Source organism: Lepus europaeus, chromosome 17 (genome assembly GCF_033115175.1).
Source record: "Lepus europaeus isolate LE1 chromosome 17, mLepTim1.pri, whole genome shotgun sequence".
Classification (NCBI taxonomy): domain Eukaryota; kingdom Metazoa; phylum Chordata; class Mammalia; order Lagomorpha; family Leporidae; genus Lepus; species Lepus europaeus.
Window position 1 is genome coordinate 9787506 of NC_084843.1, and position 20461 is coordinate 9807966.

General features: G+C 44.7%; 1 protein-coding gene across 1 annotated transcript in view; it reads right to left on the reverse strand.

Annotated features, from left to right (window-relative positions):
- The window catches only part of WDR11 (WD repeat domain 11), a 61296-nt gene extending 44004 nt beyond the window's left edge, over positions 1 to 17292 (reverse strand). The window contains exons 1-7 of the mRNA XM_062214645.1: positions 17149 to 17292; positions 16386 to 16497; positions 12045 to 12198; positions 11194 to 11367; positions 8975 to 9161; positions 1010 to 1175; positions 478 to 592 (exon numbers count right to left, since the gene is read on the reverse strand). Of these exons, the coding sequence (XP_062070629.1) occupies positions 478 to 592; positions 1010 to 1175; positions 8975 to 9161; positions 11194 to 11367; positions 12045 to 12198; positions 16386 to 16497; positions 17149 to 17234 (994 nt within the window). The 5' untranslated portion in view covers positions 17235 to 17292. The remainder of the gene's footprint in view (positions 1 to 477; positions 593 to 1009; positions 1176 to 8974; positions 9162 to 11193; positions 11368 to 12044; positions 12199 to 16385; positions 16498 to 17148) is intronic.
- Positions 17293 to 20461: the final 3169 nt, after the last annotated feature.

Genomic DNA, 20461 nt, shown 5'->3' on the forward strand with positions numbered 1-20461 from the left:
CACCAAGAGGTTAATCTTGAGGCTATATTTTTACTCATTTATTATATACCCATATTATAACCATACTCTTACACTTTCTCAGGGCAAATATTATCACTAACATTATGGTTGGTAGATACTTGCTGCATGAAGATTTATCAATAATGTTGAAGAGGTTGGATCTGTGGCACCGCGGGTTAAGCCTGTGATCAAAGCATTCCAGCTGCTCCACTTCTGATCCAGTTCCCTGCTAATGCGCTTAGCAAAACAGCGAAGATGGCCCAACTCCTTGGGTCTCTGCCACCCACATGGGAGAACCAGGATGGAGTTCCTGGCTCCTGGTTTCAGCCTGGCCCAGCAAGGGCTGTTGCAGTCATTTTGGGGAGTAACCAGTGGAAGGGAGATCTCTCTTTCTCACTCTGCCTTTCAAATAAATGAGTAAATCTTTAAAAAAAATTCAAGAAAAGCATAATTAACATCATCGAGATGTGAACTCACCTGGTTCCTCATTTGAAGAGGTGAAAATGCTATTGTAAGATCTTCGAACACGTAAAGTTATACAACCATTTTCATGTAGACAAAATAAACCATCACGCTGAAAGCAGGGTATTACCTTTAAATAGATGATGTATTTATGTTTAAGTCCACAATAGATCAACAGACATATACCATGAAACTCAAACTTGTATTTCGAAAATACAGGTCAAAAAAAAAAAAAAAAAGAAAGAAAGAAAAATACATAATCCCCAAGCTTTAAAAGTAAATGAACATTTTAAAAATTAATTTATAATCCTAAAAAAATTGTCTCCAACCATGCAACTTAATAGTTCAATGAATCTCAGGATCAGTCAGGATTTCTAGGGAAATCAAACCAATCAAAAGTGTAGAAAAATAAGGAATATAAAATAATGTTAACTTTTCAGTAAACAGCAATGAGAAAGTAGAACTAATGACTTTTGCAAGATCATCATCTTTTTCTATAGAGAATTCAAGATAACTTATGGGATTGTATTTTATAAACCGTGGATACCTGCAGAAATGGAACTCCTGTTCGTTCTATTGCAATCACACCCACTGTTTGATTCACCTCAAGGTCAAGGATTAAAATCTCTCGAGGATAGAGTAACAACATGTGATTCCTTTTCGAAGGCAGATATGCCAATTGAAGGCAATCATTGAGTGTTATGAATTCTGCACTGAAAAAAAGGAAACATCCAGAGATGAGTCAACGACTTATTTCAGAAAAAGCTAATAGAGGAATTTAATTTTATATTTTCCACATAAAATTGTCAATGAAAAAGATGATCTACATGAGTTACCCATCAAAACCTAAGATTCTGGGGCTGGCACTATGGCATGGTAGGCTAAGCCTCTGCGGTGCCAGCATCCCACTTGGGAACCAGTTTGTGTCCCAGCTGCTCCTCTTCTGATCCAGCTCTCTGCTTATGGTCTTGGAAAGCAGTGGAAGATGGCCCAAGTGCTTGGGCCCCTGCAAACATGAGGGAGACCCGGAAGAAGCTCCTGGCCTCAGATGGACTCAGCTCCAGCTGTCGCGGCCATTTGTAGGGAGTGAACCAGCAGATGGGATCTCTGTCTCTCCCCCCGCCTGTAATTCTACCTCTCAATAAATAAAATCTTTAAAAAAATACTTAAAACTTTAGCAAGTTCTAAAATTAAAATTATGAAAATAATACTGTATGGGTCGGTGATGATGTATTCCTAAATTTGTGAAGTATTTAACGTACGTCTATGATGAGGTAATACCATACTATACTGACAATATCATACTGACATTCATAAAATAGTTTATTTTATTTTCACTTTGAAATTAAAAGTATTCACAGACTGCTAAACTTAAGATTTAGGTTCAAAACAAACATTTAGGATAATTAAGGTCACTGGGCCAAGGGTTATTAGACTATCTGTATGGCCTTGGGCCAAGTGTCACTTCATTTACTCCACTTTCATTCTTAAATCTTTTCTGAAACGGAGTAGGTATTTCATTCACATTTCCTTCTAAGTACAAGACAAAAAGCCAAAACCAAAACAACTAAGAAAGGGCCGGCTCTGTGGCTCAGCAGGTTAATGCCCTTGCCTGAAGTGCCAGTATCCTATGTGGGCGCCAGTTCGAGACCTGGCTGCTCCACTTCCCATCTGGCTCTGCTATGGCCTGGGAAAGCAGTAGAAGATGGCCCAAGTCCTTGGGCCCCTACACCCGCATGGGAGACCTGGAAGAAGCTCCTGGCTCCTGGCTTCAGATCGGCGCAGCTCCAGCCGTTGCGGCCAACTGGGGAGTGAACCATCAGATGGAAGACCTCTCTTCTCTCTGTATAACTCTGACTTTTGAATAAATAAATCTTTAAAAAAAAAAAAAACAACTAAGAAATTGTGAATCTTACAAAAGACTGTTAAGAACCTCAAAAGTCATTTTAGGGGCTGGCACCATGGTGTAGTAGGTTAATCCTCCGCCTGTGGCACTGGCATCCCATATGGGTGCCAGTTCTAGTCCCAGCTGCTCCACTTCCAATCCAGCTCTCTGCTAGGGCCTGGGGAAGCAGAAGATGGCCCAAGTCCTTGGGCCTCTGTATCCAGGTGGGAGACCCATAAGAAGCTCCTCGCTCCTGGCTTTGGATCGGATTGGCACAGCTCAGGCCGTTGCAGCCATTTGGGGAGTGAACCAACAGAAGGAAGACCTTTCTGTCTGTCTCTCCCTCTCCCTGTCTGTAAATCTACTTCTCAAATGAAATAAATAAAATCTTAAAAAAAAAAAAAAGCTTTTAAAAAAAAGGTCATTTTAATAATGAATGATTGTTGCATATATTTAATCACAGCCTTTTTACATAAAATATATTTCAATAGGAATAGGTTTATTGTGGGGAAATTAGTTACATGATGGTGCCCAAAGGAAGTAAGGTGGGCGGAATCCAAAGTTGTTTACCACTAAAACTAATTGGCTATGCAACATCAGGGGAGGTAACAAAACTAGTAACAAGTGTATAGACATATGGCTAGTCCTATAGAAATCCCCCTGTAAAATGACCGTTTAAGTGATTGGTTGGTCCTTAGCCCTGCCCCAATGACTCTGCAGTTCTGTGCTATAAAAGGTTCTGTTACGCAGGAAGTAAACGAGTCCTTGCTAGACTTGGCTCCCCGCTGCGTCTGATTGTCTCCGGGATCGGGAGGCTGGGGAACGGACGAGCTGCGCACTCACCTTTCCTCGGACCCAGTCCATCCTTGTACGGGTGGACTAAGACCCAGCATCTGGCGCCCAACGTGGGGCTCAAGCAGTAACTTTTCGGCCGAGGCCAAGCGGTCTCTCAGGGTAAGTGAAACCCTAGTATGGGTAATGCAGTTTCGTCCATTATGGACTGGGCCTTAAAGGCCTTACAGGACTTGGGAGAGCCCAGAGACTCAGAGGAAGATGGCGGGGAAAGAGAACGGGCTAAGTTTAATCAAAAAGCAAAAACGAAAGTAAAAGCCATCCCGCCTAGCCCCTCCACCCCAGGAGGGCCGGAACCACCCCCACACCTCCTGGGGGCAGAGGCAGCCTCCCCCTATGTAGAGCCAGGGAGGGAGCTTTGTGATCTGGGCACTTATGATTGCCCAGGAGGGGAGAGGAGAAATGAGGCGACCTTTGCGGAAGCTTATCCGGTGGACATAAAGCAGCATAGGGAAGTGAACTCTGGGCCAGGGAACCTGCTGCCTCAGGCCTACCCTGTTAATTTAGCTCCGGGGGCTAATAGGCCCTTGGAATGGTACCCGTGGAAGGCCAAGGACCTCAAAGAACTCCGCAAGGCAGTAGCAGAGGATGGCCCAAACTCCCCCTGGGCCCAAACATTGCTACAAGATATAGCCTATCATCCATGCGTCCCCAAGGACTGGTTGGACGTGGCCAAAGCAGTCCTCACGAGTTCACAGTTCATAAAGTGGTGCGCCTTCTTTAAGGAGGAGTGCCGGGTGAGAGCCGAAGCTAACCGAGCAGCCCAGCCAGCTATCCCTATTACATACACTATGCTGGCTGGGACAGGGGAACTATTCTCTACGGGGATCCAGCAAGCTGTGCTACCTGCTCCGTACCGTGAACAAGTGAGGCAGGCAGGACTTAATGCCTGGTACAAGCTGGATGAGGGGCCCACAGAATCTCCCATCGCAGGGGTGCGACAAAAGCCAGGAGAGTCATTGCCAGATTTTGTAGCTAGGGTCGAACACAGTCTCCGTCGTAAGTTGCCAGCTGGGGACCTTCGGGATCAGTTTGTTAAGATGCTCGTCTGGGAAGGAATGAATGCTGATCATAGGACGGCCTGCGCTGGCCTGAGGGAAGCATCGATAAGTCGATGGATAGTGGCCTCGCAGGATGTAGGTACGCAACAGCATCAAAATCAATCCCTGGCCATGACCCTACAGGCTCAGACGACGGCCATGACCCAGGCCCTCTCAGCCCAGACATCGGCAATGACAGAGGCTATTACTCAGGCTCTGGCCACCCAAAATTCCAAGTCACTCAGGCAGGCCACTCAGGGAGCCTGCTTCAAGTGTGGGCAAGAGGGGCATTTTAAACGGGAGTGCCCTCAAGCCTCCTTGACTAATAGACTGGGAGGGTCAAAGCCGCCCCATACCCCCTGCCCTAGGTGCAGGAAGGGATATCACTGGAAAAAGGATTGCAGGTCCAAATTTGATATAGAAGGGAAGCCTTTAAACTAGAGGGGGGGCATCCTCCAGCCCCGTTAACTCAAGGAGGAACCCCATCCAAGGGGAAACCTGGGGTAACCTGTACTAGAACAATCCAAGCCCACTGGACTGCCCCCCTCATGGAGGGGCTCCGTCCCAAAATGAGTGTTGTCATAGGTGGAAAAAGGTTTCACTGCCTAATCGACACTGGGGCGGATAGGACGGTACTCCGGGAAGAGGAGGTGCCACCCACCTGGGAGCTAGCGGATGGGCCATCAATATTGGGAGTGGGGGGCAATTCTCTATCTAAGGAAACAGTTGCCCTCATGAAATGGGTCAGTCCTGATGGAGAACAGGGAAAAATACGGCCCCTGGTAGCGAAAAACCTCACAGTTAATTTATTAGGACAGGATATGCTAGGGCAAATGGATGTTGTGGCTACCACTGGCCTTACCTAAAGGAACAAAAACCTTCATCCATTAACCCTTTCCAACCTAATGAGTTTTTTTGCAGTTAATAAGACTTTTTCTCCAGCACTACGGAAGTCTCTCATTCCCTGCCGCTTTGTTTCAGATGTGTTTCCCTGTCCTAAGCAACGGGCTCCTATGCTGATGACCAGCTCTTTTCTGTGCAGCTGTAGTTAACTTATCTAAGAGTTTGCACGTGTCTTGAAGGTTTCGTGTTTTATTGGATTTGTCTGTCTTTAATGTTTAAGTGATTACCTAACTCTGATCAGATCTACCCCACAGCTTTGATTAAAATACTCAGGTTATACGTGCTAGTTTTTGGCTGAGTGGTTTGACTCTCTAACAGTTTAAATTCTCAAATGGAGTCTAACAACTTTGGGACTTCCAGTAGGATCCCTGGAACTCTCAAAGGATGGGGCTCTAAATTTGTTAAAGTAACAACTGTTTGAGTCTATTCAAATTATGCAGTGTATTAAAATATTGTAAATGATGTCGGACCTATGTTGTATTCATGTTTTTGCTTTCCAGCTAAGGTGGTCTTATAAGTTTTTATGCTTTAAACTTGTTTCCTTTACAGATCTGCTTTTGCAAAAACTATAGTGTCTCTTTTTAACAGTGTCTGCTTAATGGGTTACTCTGCCATTTCTAAAGTTAGGTCATGTAAGCTCTTTTTAGCTCTGTTAAGTAGTTCTAAGTCATGTAATCATTTTGTATACTAACTCTTATGTTCAAGGTGTTTATTTCTGGTTTATTCAATAACAAACATAAAATTCATGTTCTGTCAAGGTAATGTATTGTGTAAATTGATGAAAAGCATTGCTAAATACCTTTATGATTAGATCTGGTCTAAAAGTGTTAAGATCATCCTAATAAAGGGTTATCATTTCAGGAATTCTATTCTAACCAGATACTCTAAGTTCTCTTGGCACCTTTAACAAACTTTCTAAAAATCAAAGTTCTAAATTCTCTAAACTTTTGGTATCTTCAAAAGGGCCCCTGGAGATATCAAAAGATATACAGAGATAATAACCAATTGGGATGTTTAAAAGTGCTGCCAAGATGTAAAATGATTCAACACTCTACTAAAATTCCTCACAACCCACAGGAACAGGCTAATGTGAAAAAAAAAAAAAAAAAAAAAACCATCAATGCCTCAAAAAACAGTTATTAAAACAAAAAGGGGGAGTGGCTACCCCCCATCTACAGTTACATAAGGCCTTGTTTACTATCAATATTTTAGATTTTTTGAAAGGGTCAAGGGAGTCAAGGTTCCAAAAACACTGGGGACATTTAACCCCTAAACCTCAGATGCTCGTTAGATGGAGAGACCCTCTCACCTGACTCTGGAGAGGGCCTGACCCACTGATTCAGTTGGGAAGAGGATTTGGCTGTGTGTTCCCCATAGGGGAGTTGACTCCAATTTGAATACCGGCCAGAAATATCAGGCCTATGCCCGATGCAAGTAACAACCCACCCAGGGAGCGGTTTGCCCCTGAGGGAGATCCCCTTGTCTTTCCTCTTCCAGAAACGGACAGAGATCCAGAGGAGGTGATGATGCTACTCTTCACTGTGATCCTGAAGTACCCAGCCCAGTGACGGGGGATTCGATGACCCAAACGTGATCATCAAAACACTTCAGGAGGACCTAAAAAAGACAAAGAGAACTCCAAGAAAGCCCCCTTTGGACGGGCCTTAATGGACTCTTTCCCTACCTCTTCTCTCTTCTTGGACTGCTTCTTGCCCTGCTTTTAATCCTTGCTATTGGCCCATGCATAATGAATAGGCTTATACAGTTTATACAACAGCACATAGAGGCAACAAGGGTAAGACAGGTTGAGGTTCATTACCAGAGGCTGCTAGCCACAGAGGGCTACGATCCCCTGAACTGGGGAAGTGTCCCCGGTGCTCTCCACATTGCCAACGACGGGTAAGATTCCGGATGGACCGGAACAACCTAAGACAGGCGGTGGAGAAAGCTCACCACGCTCCCATAATTACAAGTCACGCGACACCCCAAGACGGGTAAAGCACCCAGCGTCCTGCACCAACCTAAGACAGGGCTCATGGCCAAGCTGCCTGGGTTACCAATGACGGGTAAGGGCAAGGACGGCCAGGGGCAACCTAAGACAGGGACCGCGTGCTAAGACAAAAAAAGGGGGAATATGTGGGGAAATTAGTTACATGATGGTGCCCAAAGGAAGTAAGGTGGGCGGAATCCAAAGTTGTTTACCACTAAAACTAATTGGCTATGCAACATCAGGGGAGGTAACAAAACTAGTAACAAGTGTATAGACATATGGCTAGTCCTATAGAAATCCCCCTGTAAAATGACCGTTTAAGTGATTGGTTGGTCCTTAGCCCTGCCCCAATGACTCTGCAGTTCTGTGCTATAAAAGGTTCTGTTACGCAGGAAGTAAACGAGTCCTTGCTAGACTTGGCTCCCCGCTGCGTCTGATTGTCTCCGGGATCGGGAGGCTGGGGAACGGGTGAGCGGCGCACTTACCTTTCCTCGGACCCAGTCCATCCTTGTACGGGTGGACTAAGACCCAGCAGTTTATAACAAGGTTTTTTACATAATAATTGTATTAATAGGTTTTGAAATTTAAAGTTAATTTAGAGGACTGGAAGGAGTTTGTTTTTGGAATAAAAATCCTGCCTCTGCCATTTCCTACTTAGGTAAGTTTAACATATTGAAAATAATGTAGGGCTTGGTTGTCCTCCTCTGTAAAGTGAGAACAGTATTGCTGCTCAGAATTGGAATAAGATTATATGCATGGATATAAAAACACCCAGTACAATTCTACTGAAAGAGTTAAATAATGCATTTTCCCAAAACTCAAGATGCACATGACTCACATGACAGAAAACCTAATAGGTATAAATTCTAACTTATAAAACTACTCAGACTGCCAAATAATTGTTTATAATGGGGATTTTATGAAAAATTGAAAGTTCTCTTAAAATACTTTAAGGAGCAATCTGGAGATAAATTAACTAGTGAAGTTAATCAGCTTATGGCTTAATAAATAAAAAAAAAAATCACCCACAAATTCAGAATGCATTTGTAATATAATTTATATTTTTACCATAAAATTTTCAAGTAAATACCCCAAAAGCCTAGACACAGTAATCTTAGCATATTAAAAATAAAGGCGATCTTAAGATGAATGTCAAAAAATCTACCGAAGCAATACATATGTAAGACCACATCTCTAGAATAAAAGCACCTATTCTGGATCATTACAATTTGTTACCCACAGTTTTATTCAGCTGCATCAGCCGCCACAAACAATGCTGTACTTAGGCTGCTGCATCCGTTAATCTTTACAGCAATCTCACGACATGCTTTAAAAGTCTATTTTAGAGATTGAGAGTGAAATCCGAGCCAAACTAAGAAACTGTCTCTGGATCACATGACTGCAGCCTGCCCCAGAACCCTTCCTCCTAATCATGATGGCAAACATCTTCACCTGCAAAAACACACGGTACTTTAATGATGAGAGAGCACAGCACTTAAATAAGGAAAATACACTTAAAATAAAAAATCCAGCTTTCATGCCCCCAATTTGTAATGTGTCCAATAACCACAACCCTAGAATCATCTCATGCTTCCAAAAGTAAGATTCAGAAATCAAATAATTCAGAAATCAACTAATAGAAAGAAAGCATCCATGTTAGATTTTCAACCTCCTGTTGGGGAAGAAGCCACAATGGTTATTCTTTCCTCTAATAAACTCAAAACTAGAAATGAAAAAAGATAAAATGAAGTAAGAAATTAATCCTAGCACAATTCCAAAAACGATGCTTTTATATCTGATAAATAGATGAATGGTACATTTAGTCTTATACTTGTACCTTACCTAGGTTTCTCCTGTGTGATTAAAATCTTTACTTTATTAAGAGCCTTCTTGGCACCTGTGGCTGCAGCCAACTTATTATGAGCTGGGCTGGAGTGTGGGCTGGAAATGTAAACCTTTTTCCCTGGGCCTGAGGGAGGCTTGGATGGAGAGAAGTCTGAGATGAACACAATACCCTCGCTGGTAAGCACTATATTGAGAGAAGAAAAGCTCTGATTAAACTTTAATCAAGTTAGCATAGAGCTTTATTCCAATACAGTTTTGAGAACAAGATAACAATAATTTTAATAATATTAAACCGTTATGCAGTTAGGCAGTCACAACATAATGGAAATGTTCTCTGGCTGAAGAAAAGCAGGTGGTCCATTACAATTCATCTGAGGCCTCCAAACTCAGCGTTCTAAATTATGCTTTATATTAAAAAGATACCAGGAGGTTATTGGCAGAAAGAACAAATGTTTGTTTTTCCAGATAAATTCAGGGCACAGACTCTCACTAAATATCTTTCCTCATTACATCCCATAACCTCAAAATCCAAACACTTTTCAGAATATACAATTCACAGAGGAAGAAAAAAAACCCTTATGTAAGAGAGCCTGTGTATCACAATTAGCTGAGTTCAAATATTTGGTCTGATAGCCCTGAATTTTTTACGAATATCATCATCTACTCAGTATAAGCCAATTTCTTTTTTCTTCTCCAGCATCAGGCTGAACCTTAGAATGAGTGAGGGTGTTTCCTCCCCTGTATATTTAGAAATAAAGAAGTAATGGCTTACTAAGTGTTAAGAAAACAAATGTATTCCAGGAGGCAGCACCACAATTAGCAACACAAATTTGCCTTTTTATGATGGAGAAAATAACCCCCTCTACACTGGCACTGAACAATCCTGGGTTAGATGCGCATAGAATCCTTATCTACCTTGAGGCTGCTGTAAGCTCAGGATCCAGGGAGCGTTCAAGCGTCATGACAGCCCTAGCACATGCAATGGGAGTGCATCACTGAAATGGAGTGCTTCCACCAAGCACACTACAGACACAGAGCGCTGACACATCAGGGTCCAGAACTCCTGTTTCAACTTTCCTGCTGCTCAACTTCTTCCATGCCAACTTCCCCTACTCTGCCTAATCCCAAAGCACCCATCTTACATGAGCCAACTGACGAATCAGCGAGTGAGCACGCCAGTGTTGCAGGCTCGTGTTCATACATAAACGTTTATGTACAACAATATCTGAACATTGAATGTACTTATGTCTAATAAATGCTTCCTATTTTAACTTCCTTTTGTCTGCCTTCCACTTCCTCCATCAACACACACACCCTTCAATAAATGCTGAAAGTAAGTTAAATGAGACACTCAAACAGAGAAACATCTTGCACCATAGCTAACTCCCTTCCTTCAAGTTTCTAATCTTGATCAAAAGGAAGCCTACTTTGATCACATCTAACATAAACTGCTAACCTCATCCCCCGTTCCCTGCCTTAACACTTTACCCAGTTTCACCTCCTGTACATCACTTATCACCACTTAATACATTAGAATTCATTAATCTGTTACATTCATAGTTCATGATCTGACTCCCTACACTTAAATCAAGCTCTGCGAAGGAACACTTGTCCTGATTCTCAGAACAGCAGGAATAAGCTCCAAAGACCTGCTGGACGACTGAATAAAGAACACACAAATGTTCTAATAATTTAGCTGCAAAAATATCTGTAAAACCCATCTCATTTTTAGATTATTAATCCAGTAAAACACCAAAGCAGAGAGGTAAAATCCGCCTCTGCAAGAATAAATTCAGCCAGGCTTGCAGTGTTACTGTAACACGTGTTACTGCACTCAAAACGAACGGCATGCACAAAGGCAGGACTTAATCTGGCCACAGACTAACTGAAGCCCTTGATTCAAGTTCTTGAAACATTCCTAGAAAAACAAATTGAATTAACTCCAAAGTAGAATATCATAATAATTCTGTCCCTGGCAGACCTAACATGATTCACAAATTCTTATGGTAGAGGCACGGCTTGCCGATATGGGGTCATGATTTAGCATGTGTTTTGGGAGCTGCAAATACGTGGACCAGATGTGCTTCTCCACTTTGTTCAGTCATTTTTAACAATATACTCACAGATACAGAGTCCGTGTGCATTTATGGTGTTTATAGCATTAACTATATTATAAATACCTCTCAAGTTATTTCCCACAAGCTACTAGTACTTACAAGTTAAATGTGAAGGATCAAAAGGGTCAAAAGAGAAAGAAAGAATGTTATCTGCATAGCTCTTCTTCCAGAGCTTGGTGCCAGTGTCTGCATTCCAGAGCACAATGTAGTTCGGTGGGTGGACGGCAAGCAGTAAGTCCCGGGAAGCATCTTGATTCCACAGCCACTGCACATCTGTAAGGACCAGACAAATCAAGGCGAAACTCACACATCATCTACTTCAAAACATGTGGCTAACTTCTCCTTCTTCACATTTCGTTTTCAAAACATAATCCTTAAAACCTCCCCCACTTTCTCCCTCCCCACTAAATGTAACAGGTATGTATGTCAATATTAGCAGAGGAAAAAGTCATTTTATAGAAAAATGAACTGTCTGGTTAAAATTTCAAGGCCAACTTTTCAAACAACCAGAAGTATCACTTCAAAGAAAGTAAAAGGCAATTTTCACTCATTATGAAAGAACAATATTATATTGGTCTTAGGTCAGTAAAACAGATAAAGAAATGACCTACTTAAATGAGAACATGCTTTGTTCAGTGCTATTCATGTAAAGTGAGCACAGATGGCAGTTTGGCCAAGTTTTCTTATATTATACCTTAGATTACAAGACTGCAGCAGCAAACTTTTCTTATCAGGTTTGACTGAGACTGACAGTGAAGTTAATGAGTTTTGCCAAAGCATAAATCAGTGGAGATTTGAGGGAATAAGCCCAGAAGTGTAATGGTAAGGAAAAGAAAGCTACATTTGCATCCCTAGAAGAGACGAAACACGACCAAGTGCTGGGAGTGACGAGGGGAAGTGAATGGGGCAGGAGTCTGGGTAGAAACACTCGGAGAGCACGCCTGCCTCACCCTGAATAGGCTTGGCGTGCTCCTGGATCTCACACTGCGCCACTCCCGCGGCTACGTCCCACACGATGATCTTCCCAGCGACATCAGCAGAAGCTAAGCGCAGGCAATATGGGGAGCCAATGTTATGGTGGTAGTTCTCCCTGGCCCATTTAACCTGGCATCAAGAAGAAACCAAATCAAGTAAACACTTGAACTGGACAAAACGAAACATAGTTTTCAAAGAACACCAACCAGAACCTATACTACATTTATATTATAAAAATAATTGGCATATGCATAAACAGGAAGCTGGTTTTCATTTTGAAATTAGACCTTTTCATTATTTATAATAGTTTTTAAAAGTTGTCATTAAATATTTTTGAGAACATCAAAATGCTCCTGTCCTACAGTTTTAATGTTTTGAGAAATTCAGGTAGACTCCAAAATGCCTTAGAAATTAGTTTTCTTGGGACTGGTGCTGTGGCATAGCAGGTAAAGCTGCCACCTGTAGTGCCAGCATCCCATATGGGTGCCAGTTAAGAGTCCCAGCTGATTCACTTCTGATCCAGCTCTCTGCTACAGCCTGGGAAAGCAGTAAAAGATGGTCCAAGTGCTTGGGCCCCTGTACCCACGTGGGAGACCCTAAAGAAAATCCGGGCTCCTGGCTTCAGATTGGCGCAGTTCAGGCCGTTGCAGCCTTCTGGGGAGTAAACCATCAGATGGAAGACACCTCTCTCTCTCTCTCCCCCCTCCACCCCTCTGCCTCTCTGTAACTCTTTCAAATAAATAAAATAAAATCTTAAAAAATTAATTTCCTAAAACTTAATTATGACAGAATATCTAAAGTCATAAATTGTCAAGTAGAATGTTTTCCTGAACTCTATTCTATTGATTTAAAGAACACGAAAATCTTGCACGGGGTAAAAAAAAAAAAAAAAAAAAAAAGGAAAAAAAGCAACAAAGAACAAAAGAAGCAACAACAAACAACATTGTCCTTCTTTGATAAAAATCTAAGAGCATTTCCTCTAAAATAAATGCTTCATACCTTTATTAACATCATTAAGAACAGAATTTTAAAATAAAAAACACAAGACTCTCAAAGCAAATCTGGCGGAATCCTTCAACATGAATGCTGACAGAGCAGAGACAAATTCCATATTCTGTACCAGCAGCCACACCTCCCCGGGCACCAGCTCCTGCCTCAGCATCCTGCCTGCGTCCCTCAAAGATCACTGAATCATCCGTAATTGTTCACTTTTTCTCACTCGTCCTCCACCCATGACCTGAATTTCTCTCTCCAGACCTTAGCACCATGCCCAGAGTTGGTGTTCTCCCTTTAATGAATCACATAAAACCATAAAATCTGCAAATATATACATATAAACATATACACACATAAGCATATGCATACATTATGCTAAGGTCAGAAAGTGAGCTAACAGATTCCAATGGTAGTCATGAAAAGATGGAAACAAAGATTTCTGAACATTAGTATGAATGAGCCTTAAGGCCTAGCTGTAATATATCTTTTTCCCAGGTAACTTTTTAAAAGATGTGTGAGTATACACAGGCATACGTATGCACATATGTAGTACATGTATTGGGAAGGATGTGTTCCTGTATACATGTCTATGAACATGCAGTGCCTGGATTTGAATTCTGGCTCCACTCATGATGCGTGTACCATGGGAGGCAGCAGGCAATGGGCCAAGTACTTGGATCCCTGACATCAATGTAGGAGACCCAGACTGAGTTCTTGGCGCTAGGCTTCAACTTGGCCCAAGTCCAGCTGTTAAGGGAATTTGGGGAGTAAACAAGTAGATGGAAGAGATTCATTCTCTCTGTCTCTCTGCATTTCAAATAAACAAAAAGTAAAAACAGCGGTATTTTTCCCCCTAACTCACACTATATACACAAGTTAACTCAAAATGGATCAAAGATCGAAGAAACGAAACTACAAAACTCTCAGAGAAGACATCAAGTGTGCATCTTCACGTTGAAGAAAGCGGTGATTTGTTGGATATAGCACCAAAAGCACAAGCAACAAAAGAATAAATTAGACTACATCAAAATTGAAAACGTTTGTCCTTCAAAGGTTGGCATAAGAAAAGGCTGACCCACAGAATGTGAGACAATGTCTGTAAATCATGTTATAAAGGACTTGTATCCAGAATACATAAAGATATATCTCTCAATATTAAAAATACATTACAAATTTAAAAATAGGCAGTTTCTGAAAAGACATTTCTCCAATAGTTAAAAAACAGAAAACCCATTTTAAAAATGAGCAAAGGATATGAATAGATATTTCTCCAAGGAAGATATACAATGGGCAATAAGCACCTGAAAAGATGCTCAATATCATTAGCCATGGGAAAAAAAAAAATCAAAACCCCAGCGGCGAACATTTCACACCCACTGGGATGCTTATAATCAAAGCAGAGAACAAGTGCTGGTGAGGATTTGGAGGAACTGGACAACTCATAAACTGTTCATGAGAATGCAAAATCTGGAAAACAGACTGGCTGCTTCTTGAAGTCAAACATGGGGTCACCAAGGCAATCAGTAATGCACTCCTAGATATACACCCAGCAGGAGTGAAAACAGAGTCACACAAACATTAGTACCCAAGTGTTCACGGCAGCTGTACACATAACAGCCACAAGGGGGGAACACCCAAACGCCCGTTAACAAAACGGGACACATCTTCACAGGGGAGTGTCCGTCAGCACTAAAAAGGAACCAAGTGCTTACACATGCAACGACATGGATGGGCCCTGGAAACATCACGCTAAGTGAAAGAAGCCAGGAACAAAATGTCCTGCATTGTACCGGTCCATTTATACGAAAAGTTCAGAACAGAGAAATCCATAGAGATGGAAAGCTTACCGCCGGCTACCTCGAAATAGGTGGATGGGGGAAATGGGAGGTGACTGCTAACAAGTACAGGATTTCTTTTTGGGGTGATGAAATCCATGCACAACTGTAAAAATACTAAAAACCACAGCATTACACACTTTAAGTGGGTGAATTCTATGGTATGAACATCTCAGTAAAGCTATTACTAAACACACACACACACACACACACAAAACCTTAAATCTCGACTTCCATTTCTGACCTCTCTCCTACACGTCACATCACTGTATGCATTACAGGCATCTCCGACTTTGATGCTCAAAACTTAACCTCACGGATGTCACACACACTAGCTGACCATAACTGGCAATACCAGAAGCTACTCAGAGAAACCTTGGAGTCATTCTGCTGGTTCTCCCTTATATTGATCATTTTTTATTATTTATTTTTTGACAGGCAGAGTCAGACAGTGAGAGAGAGAGACAGAGAGGAAGGTCTTCCTTCCGTTGGTTCACTCCCCAAAATGGGCACTATGGCCGGCGCTGCACAGATCCAAAGCCAGGAGCCAGGTGCTTCCTCCCGATCTCCCATGTGGGTGCAGGGCCCAGGGACTTGGGCCATCCTCCACTGCCTTCCTGGGCCACAACAGAGAGCTGGCCTGGAAGAGGAGCACCCGGGACAGAATCCGGCGCCCCAACCGGGACTAGAACCCAGGGTGCCAGCACCGTAGGTGGAGGATTAGCCTAGTGAGCCGCGGCGCCAGCCTAGATCGATCATCTATAAAGACGATGAGGTTTGCCTCTTTGGCAGCTCCTAAACATGCCTCCTCCATGCCTCAGCTTTAATTTAGGCTAAAATTCCTGCAAACGTTTCCTAAACGACCTCACTGCCTCCTGTCTCGCCTTTCTCCACTGCTGCCACGGGGAGTTTTTCTAAAATACAAATATGGTTACATCAATCTCCTACTTAAAATCCCAACTCCTTCCTGGTGTGATAGCTTTCAGGACAGACAGGCGACTCTCGGGATGCGTCCCCTGTCAGCACGCCTACCAGGGTGCCCACTTCTCAGCCACTGCGTGCACACTGCTCACCTCCCTGCGATGCGTCTCCCCAGTTTTTCACTTGGATAACTCGTCCACCAGTCCCTGAACTGGAGAGCCTTCTGTGACCCCCTACCCCCACCTTCCCACAGCCTGTCATCACGCTGTGAGACTTCCGCACAAGGCAGTCGCCCAGGGCCTTCAGCTGATCCCCTCGGGCCTGCTCAGTGCTCTCAGGAGAGGCTGAAGGGACGAGCGGGCGGCCTGGCAAACGGCACAACTGCTGTTTCCCACCAGCTTCACAACGAGGTAAGAGCCAGCGTTTAATCACTCATCCGAGAGGGGCGTGCAGGCGTGCGGATTACATTGAAAAGGTTTCCAGCCGTTACACACATGGCTTAGTGAGAACCCAGCGACTCGGTGAACTTCACACAAGTTAGCGTTAAAGCGGGACGTGGCTTACCTTGACAACATCGGCTTTATGTTTTTCTAAAACTTGAAGAGTTTGGGCAGTATTGGAATCAATGACTACCACAAGGGAATGACATCCATATGCAATTAAACCTTGCCAGCCCCTAGCAAGACAGCAAAATTCAAGTTTAAGCACAGAACAAAGATGTTAATTTCTTTCCTGCCAATCTTTAACAAATGCCCAGTTTTATTCACAGGCAGCATCAGTGAATTATTTAGACACCAAAGTCAGCGTTCTCTATGATCTCCTTTACACAAAAGGTGGAGCCAAGCGCAAACCGCTCGCCGAAATTCGCCTTTCGTTCGGATGAGGAGGCGTCCCAAGGGCCTGGACCCGGGGAGCCCCAGCCGCAGCGCGCCGCCTGCCCCCTGCCCGACGGCTCCCAGAACTCAGGAGGCGGCAAGGACCGGGGTCAGCGGGGGCGGCCGGGGCCAGGGCGTGGCCGCCGAGCGACGTGAAACCGAGGGCAGGGGGACCGGAAAGTCAGCGCGGAGACCAGCAGGTGCACAGGGCCCGCAGGGGCGGGGAGGGGCGGCAGGCGCCGGCCAAGGACGGGGTGCGGGGAGCACGCCCCGGAGAGCGCGGGCGAACCCACACGGCGCGCTCACTCCCTTCACCACCACCACAGCCGGCGTCCGCCATCTGGAAGGCAGGGCGGCACCCGGCCCGGCGAGGCCACACGCAGCCGCCTGCGCTCCCCGTCCCCGCACAAACGCCGGCCCGACCCCGGCGGCCCGGGGGCCCAGCGCCTCACCAGTCCACCGCCGTCTTGTTGTGGGCACTGAGGGCCCCCGTGATGGTGCGCGCGGACACCTTGAAGTTCACGGTGTAGGGCAACATCTCAGCGGCGACGCCGGCCCTGCCCTCCGACCCGCAACCAGGAAGCGGCGGGCTCGCGCTTCCGTTCCAGAGTCCGGGTGGCCCCCGGAGCGCCGCTGCCGGGTTCCGCCGGATCCAACGTTCCACTCCCCGCGGGTTCCACCGACCCGGATTCCCTCACTCCAGGCTCCGCTGCCTTCAGGTCCTACCGGGAACGCATTCCGCCTTTCCAGGGTTCCGACGCCCAAGTGGTTCCGCCACTCGATGCCTGCTAGAATTGTGCTTGAAGAGGAGATGGTGTTGTTTTGCTTGGGAGGCGGGGGGGGGGGGGGGGGTGGGGGGGGGGGCTGCATAAGTCCCTGTGCCCTGCTGAAGTCGTGAAAAGCAAGGGATAAAAGTCCCAGGGGGACTTTCTGCCTCTGATTAGTTCATGTAGGACAACTGCAGTGTGGGCACCAAGGCGGACGTCAGGACTGGATCCTTGTGGAAGACGGGTCTCCGCTCTCACAGTTTACAAAGAAGAATGAATGAATGGATGGATGGATGAGTGGGGTGCATTCAATGAAATGGCGGGGGTTGGGGGTTGATGTGAGTGGACTCCAGACTCTGGAAACACAGAGAACACTGTGTGTCCGGTCCTGGCAGTGTCCCCTCCGCACTTGAGGAAACATGGCCTTCACTGTGCTCGTGGCCAAGTGCCCCTTCACCTGTTGCTGGGCTGGCTTTGGCTTTTGCTGTTTCCCCCATGCCTGTCTCCTTGGAATCAGACTCACTTATTCCCTCCTTTATGACAGCACTCAACGCAAGGATTTCTTTCAGGAATGATAATTGACCATTTTCCCCTCCATACATGGCCAGCTCCTTGATCAGCAAAAACGGACAAAATATTTGGCAGTTTCATCACGAGTCTGTGTGTCCACCTTGGTGTTGGACCCCAGCTCAGTGGTCGGGGACGTGGAGGCACACAGAGCTGGGAACTGACAGAACACTGGCCCAGCTGCAGGCTAATGGGTCATTCTTTTTTTGGGCAGTAGAAGCACCAGCAGCATAGGTGACCAGAACAGAGCAGCAGTAACAGCCCACAAGGGTTGGCTCCTTTTATGCAGGGTTACACAATAGTGGCCATCAGCCAAAGAATTATCCCGAAGAAAATCTATCAGCCTTCCTGGGCCTGCTGGCCAGCAGGCAATGCATCTATCACTGGGACCTTATCTGTGGAGGCACAGATAAGAAGGCATGGCAGCATGCAACCTTAGCACTATTAGTCAACCTGTTAACCTGGATTTTCCTACAGTCCCAACATTTAGCACTCTTGTAAAGGAAGCTTTCTCAAAGACGTCCTCAGACGTCCTCCTCGCTGTCAAAGCCAAGGAGCAGGTTTTAGTTCTTAGTTGTGCCCTTGCAATGCATCGCTGCTGCTGCCCATCTTCCTCTCCCTGGTCCCACGTCTTTCCTAATGATGCTTCCCGGGGCCCGAGAGATGCCCATAGCCACAGATCTGAATTTATCAGTCCCTTATTAAAAATGGTTGATGTGTCCTAAGACAGAGATTGCTAACTGGCTTCCAAAATTCATTCCTTCCTTCTTTCATAGGCTCAGAACTTTCATTTATATCTGGGCACATTGTCATTCCATGAAATGGGTACATTTCCCTGCATCCATAACAACTAGACCAGGCCTTAAGGATAAAATTTGGCCAGTGAGATGTTAAGTGGAAGCGTTGTGACCTCTGAGAATTCACTTGTCCGTGCTTTTCATATGAACTATTTCGGTGTTTAGACATTAGTGTTGGCTGCAACGATGTCTGACTCACAGGAGAGCAGCACATTTGTAGGTAACTGTAGTGTATCAGCAGAGGTATAAACAGACCCTGTTAGACTCACGACTTTTTCTGAAAAGAACCAAATCCCAGCCTTTCTTTCTCCTCCGTAACTGCCACCCCTCCTGGCACACGCTGGTCCTCAATCAGCGACTGATGTTCCAGGAATTTCAAGTGCTCAGGAAGCATAAGGTCAAGCAGGTACAAGGTGACCATCAGAAGTCAGTGCAGAAGCTCACAGATGGAGGTGGGCAGCAGGTAACCGGACCTCCCATCTCCCTGGGAAGAAAAAGGATTTTCGAGGAAGACAGATTAATTAGTTTAAATCTGTAAGATACCTCGAGTTCATGAAAGTTGAATATTTACAGCAAGGACCAGCTGGGGTTGGAACAGCAATATGTCTCCCATGGCATAAGAGTGTGCAATTAAGTATGTTAATGGAGTTTTATGGCCTTCTGTGAAGCATCTGTCTTGGCTGGCATGGAAGATAAAATGTTAAACACACAAGACAATTGATCTGTTTAGCAGGGCCAAACCTATTCTCCTCTTTGATACCTAAAAAACTGTCCTGCCCCCCCCCCCCACCACCACCATGCACAACAACATAGACTCCAAAGCCTGGTGCTGTGAACTCAGGGTATCTTGTCACTACAGCATCGTTTGTATCCCTAAATTAGGACAACTTTCCCCTTTGTCTTTTCAACTTGGTAGAGATAAGAGGATGTGAATTTCTGAATCCTACACTGACTGAGTGTGGGGAATCAGGAGAGAGTGACGACCAGTAATATACAATGGAATGGATCACCTCCTTAATACACTTTCCAAGGACCCATTAAAGGCAGCACTGGTAAACCGGTCTGTGCCTGAATGCAGATGTTGAGGACTGAGGTGATGAGGTCAACAGCTTACCAGTGAGCACTGAACAGCACAACCAGCAGCACAACACCCCCCTTACCTTACCTGCATCTTCTCATTTAATCTACTCACATCCACAAGACTTTGTCAGCACAAGAATCCCATACATGACAAAATCAAGGTTTACAGAATTGCCCAGGTTAAACAGCCATCAAAAGAAGGCAGACACAGTGCTGGAACCCAGCGGAAAGTGATTCTGAAACTCATGCTTTAGATTACTGATGGCGCCACACTGCCCTCCAAGCCACAATCTGATCCACAGCCCAGTGGGAATAAACTGAAGCTGCATGGGACATGTGAAATTTAAATGCACTGTGCACTCTCTCTCACACACACAATTGAGATATTATTTATTTATTTATTTATTTATTTATTACAGGCAGAATGGACAGTGAGAGAGAGAGACAGAGAAAGATTTTCCTTTTGCCGTTGGTTCACCCTCCAATGGCCGCTGTGGCCGGCGCACCGCACTGATCCAAAGGCAGGAGCCAGGTGCTTATCCTGGTCTCCCATG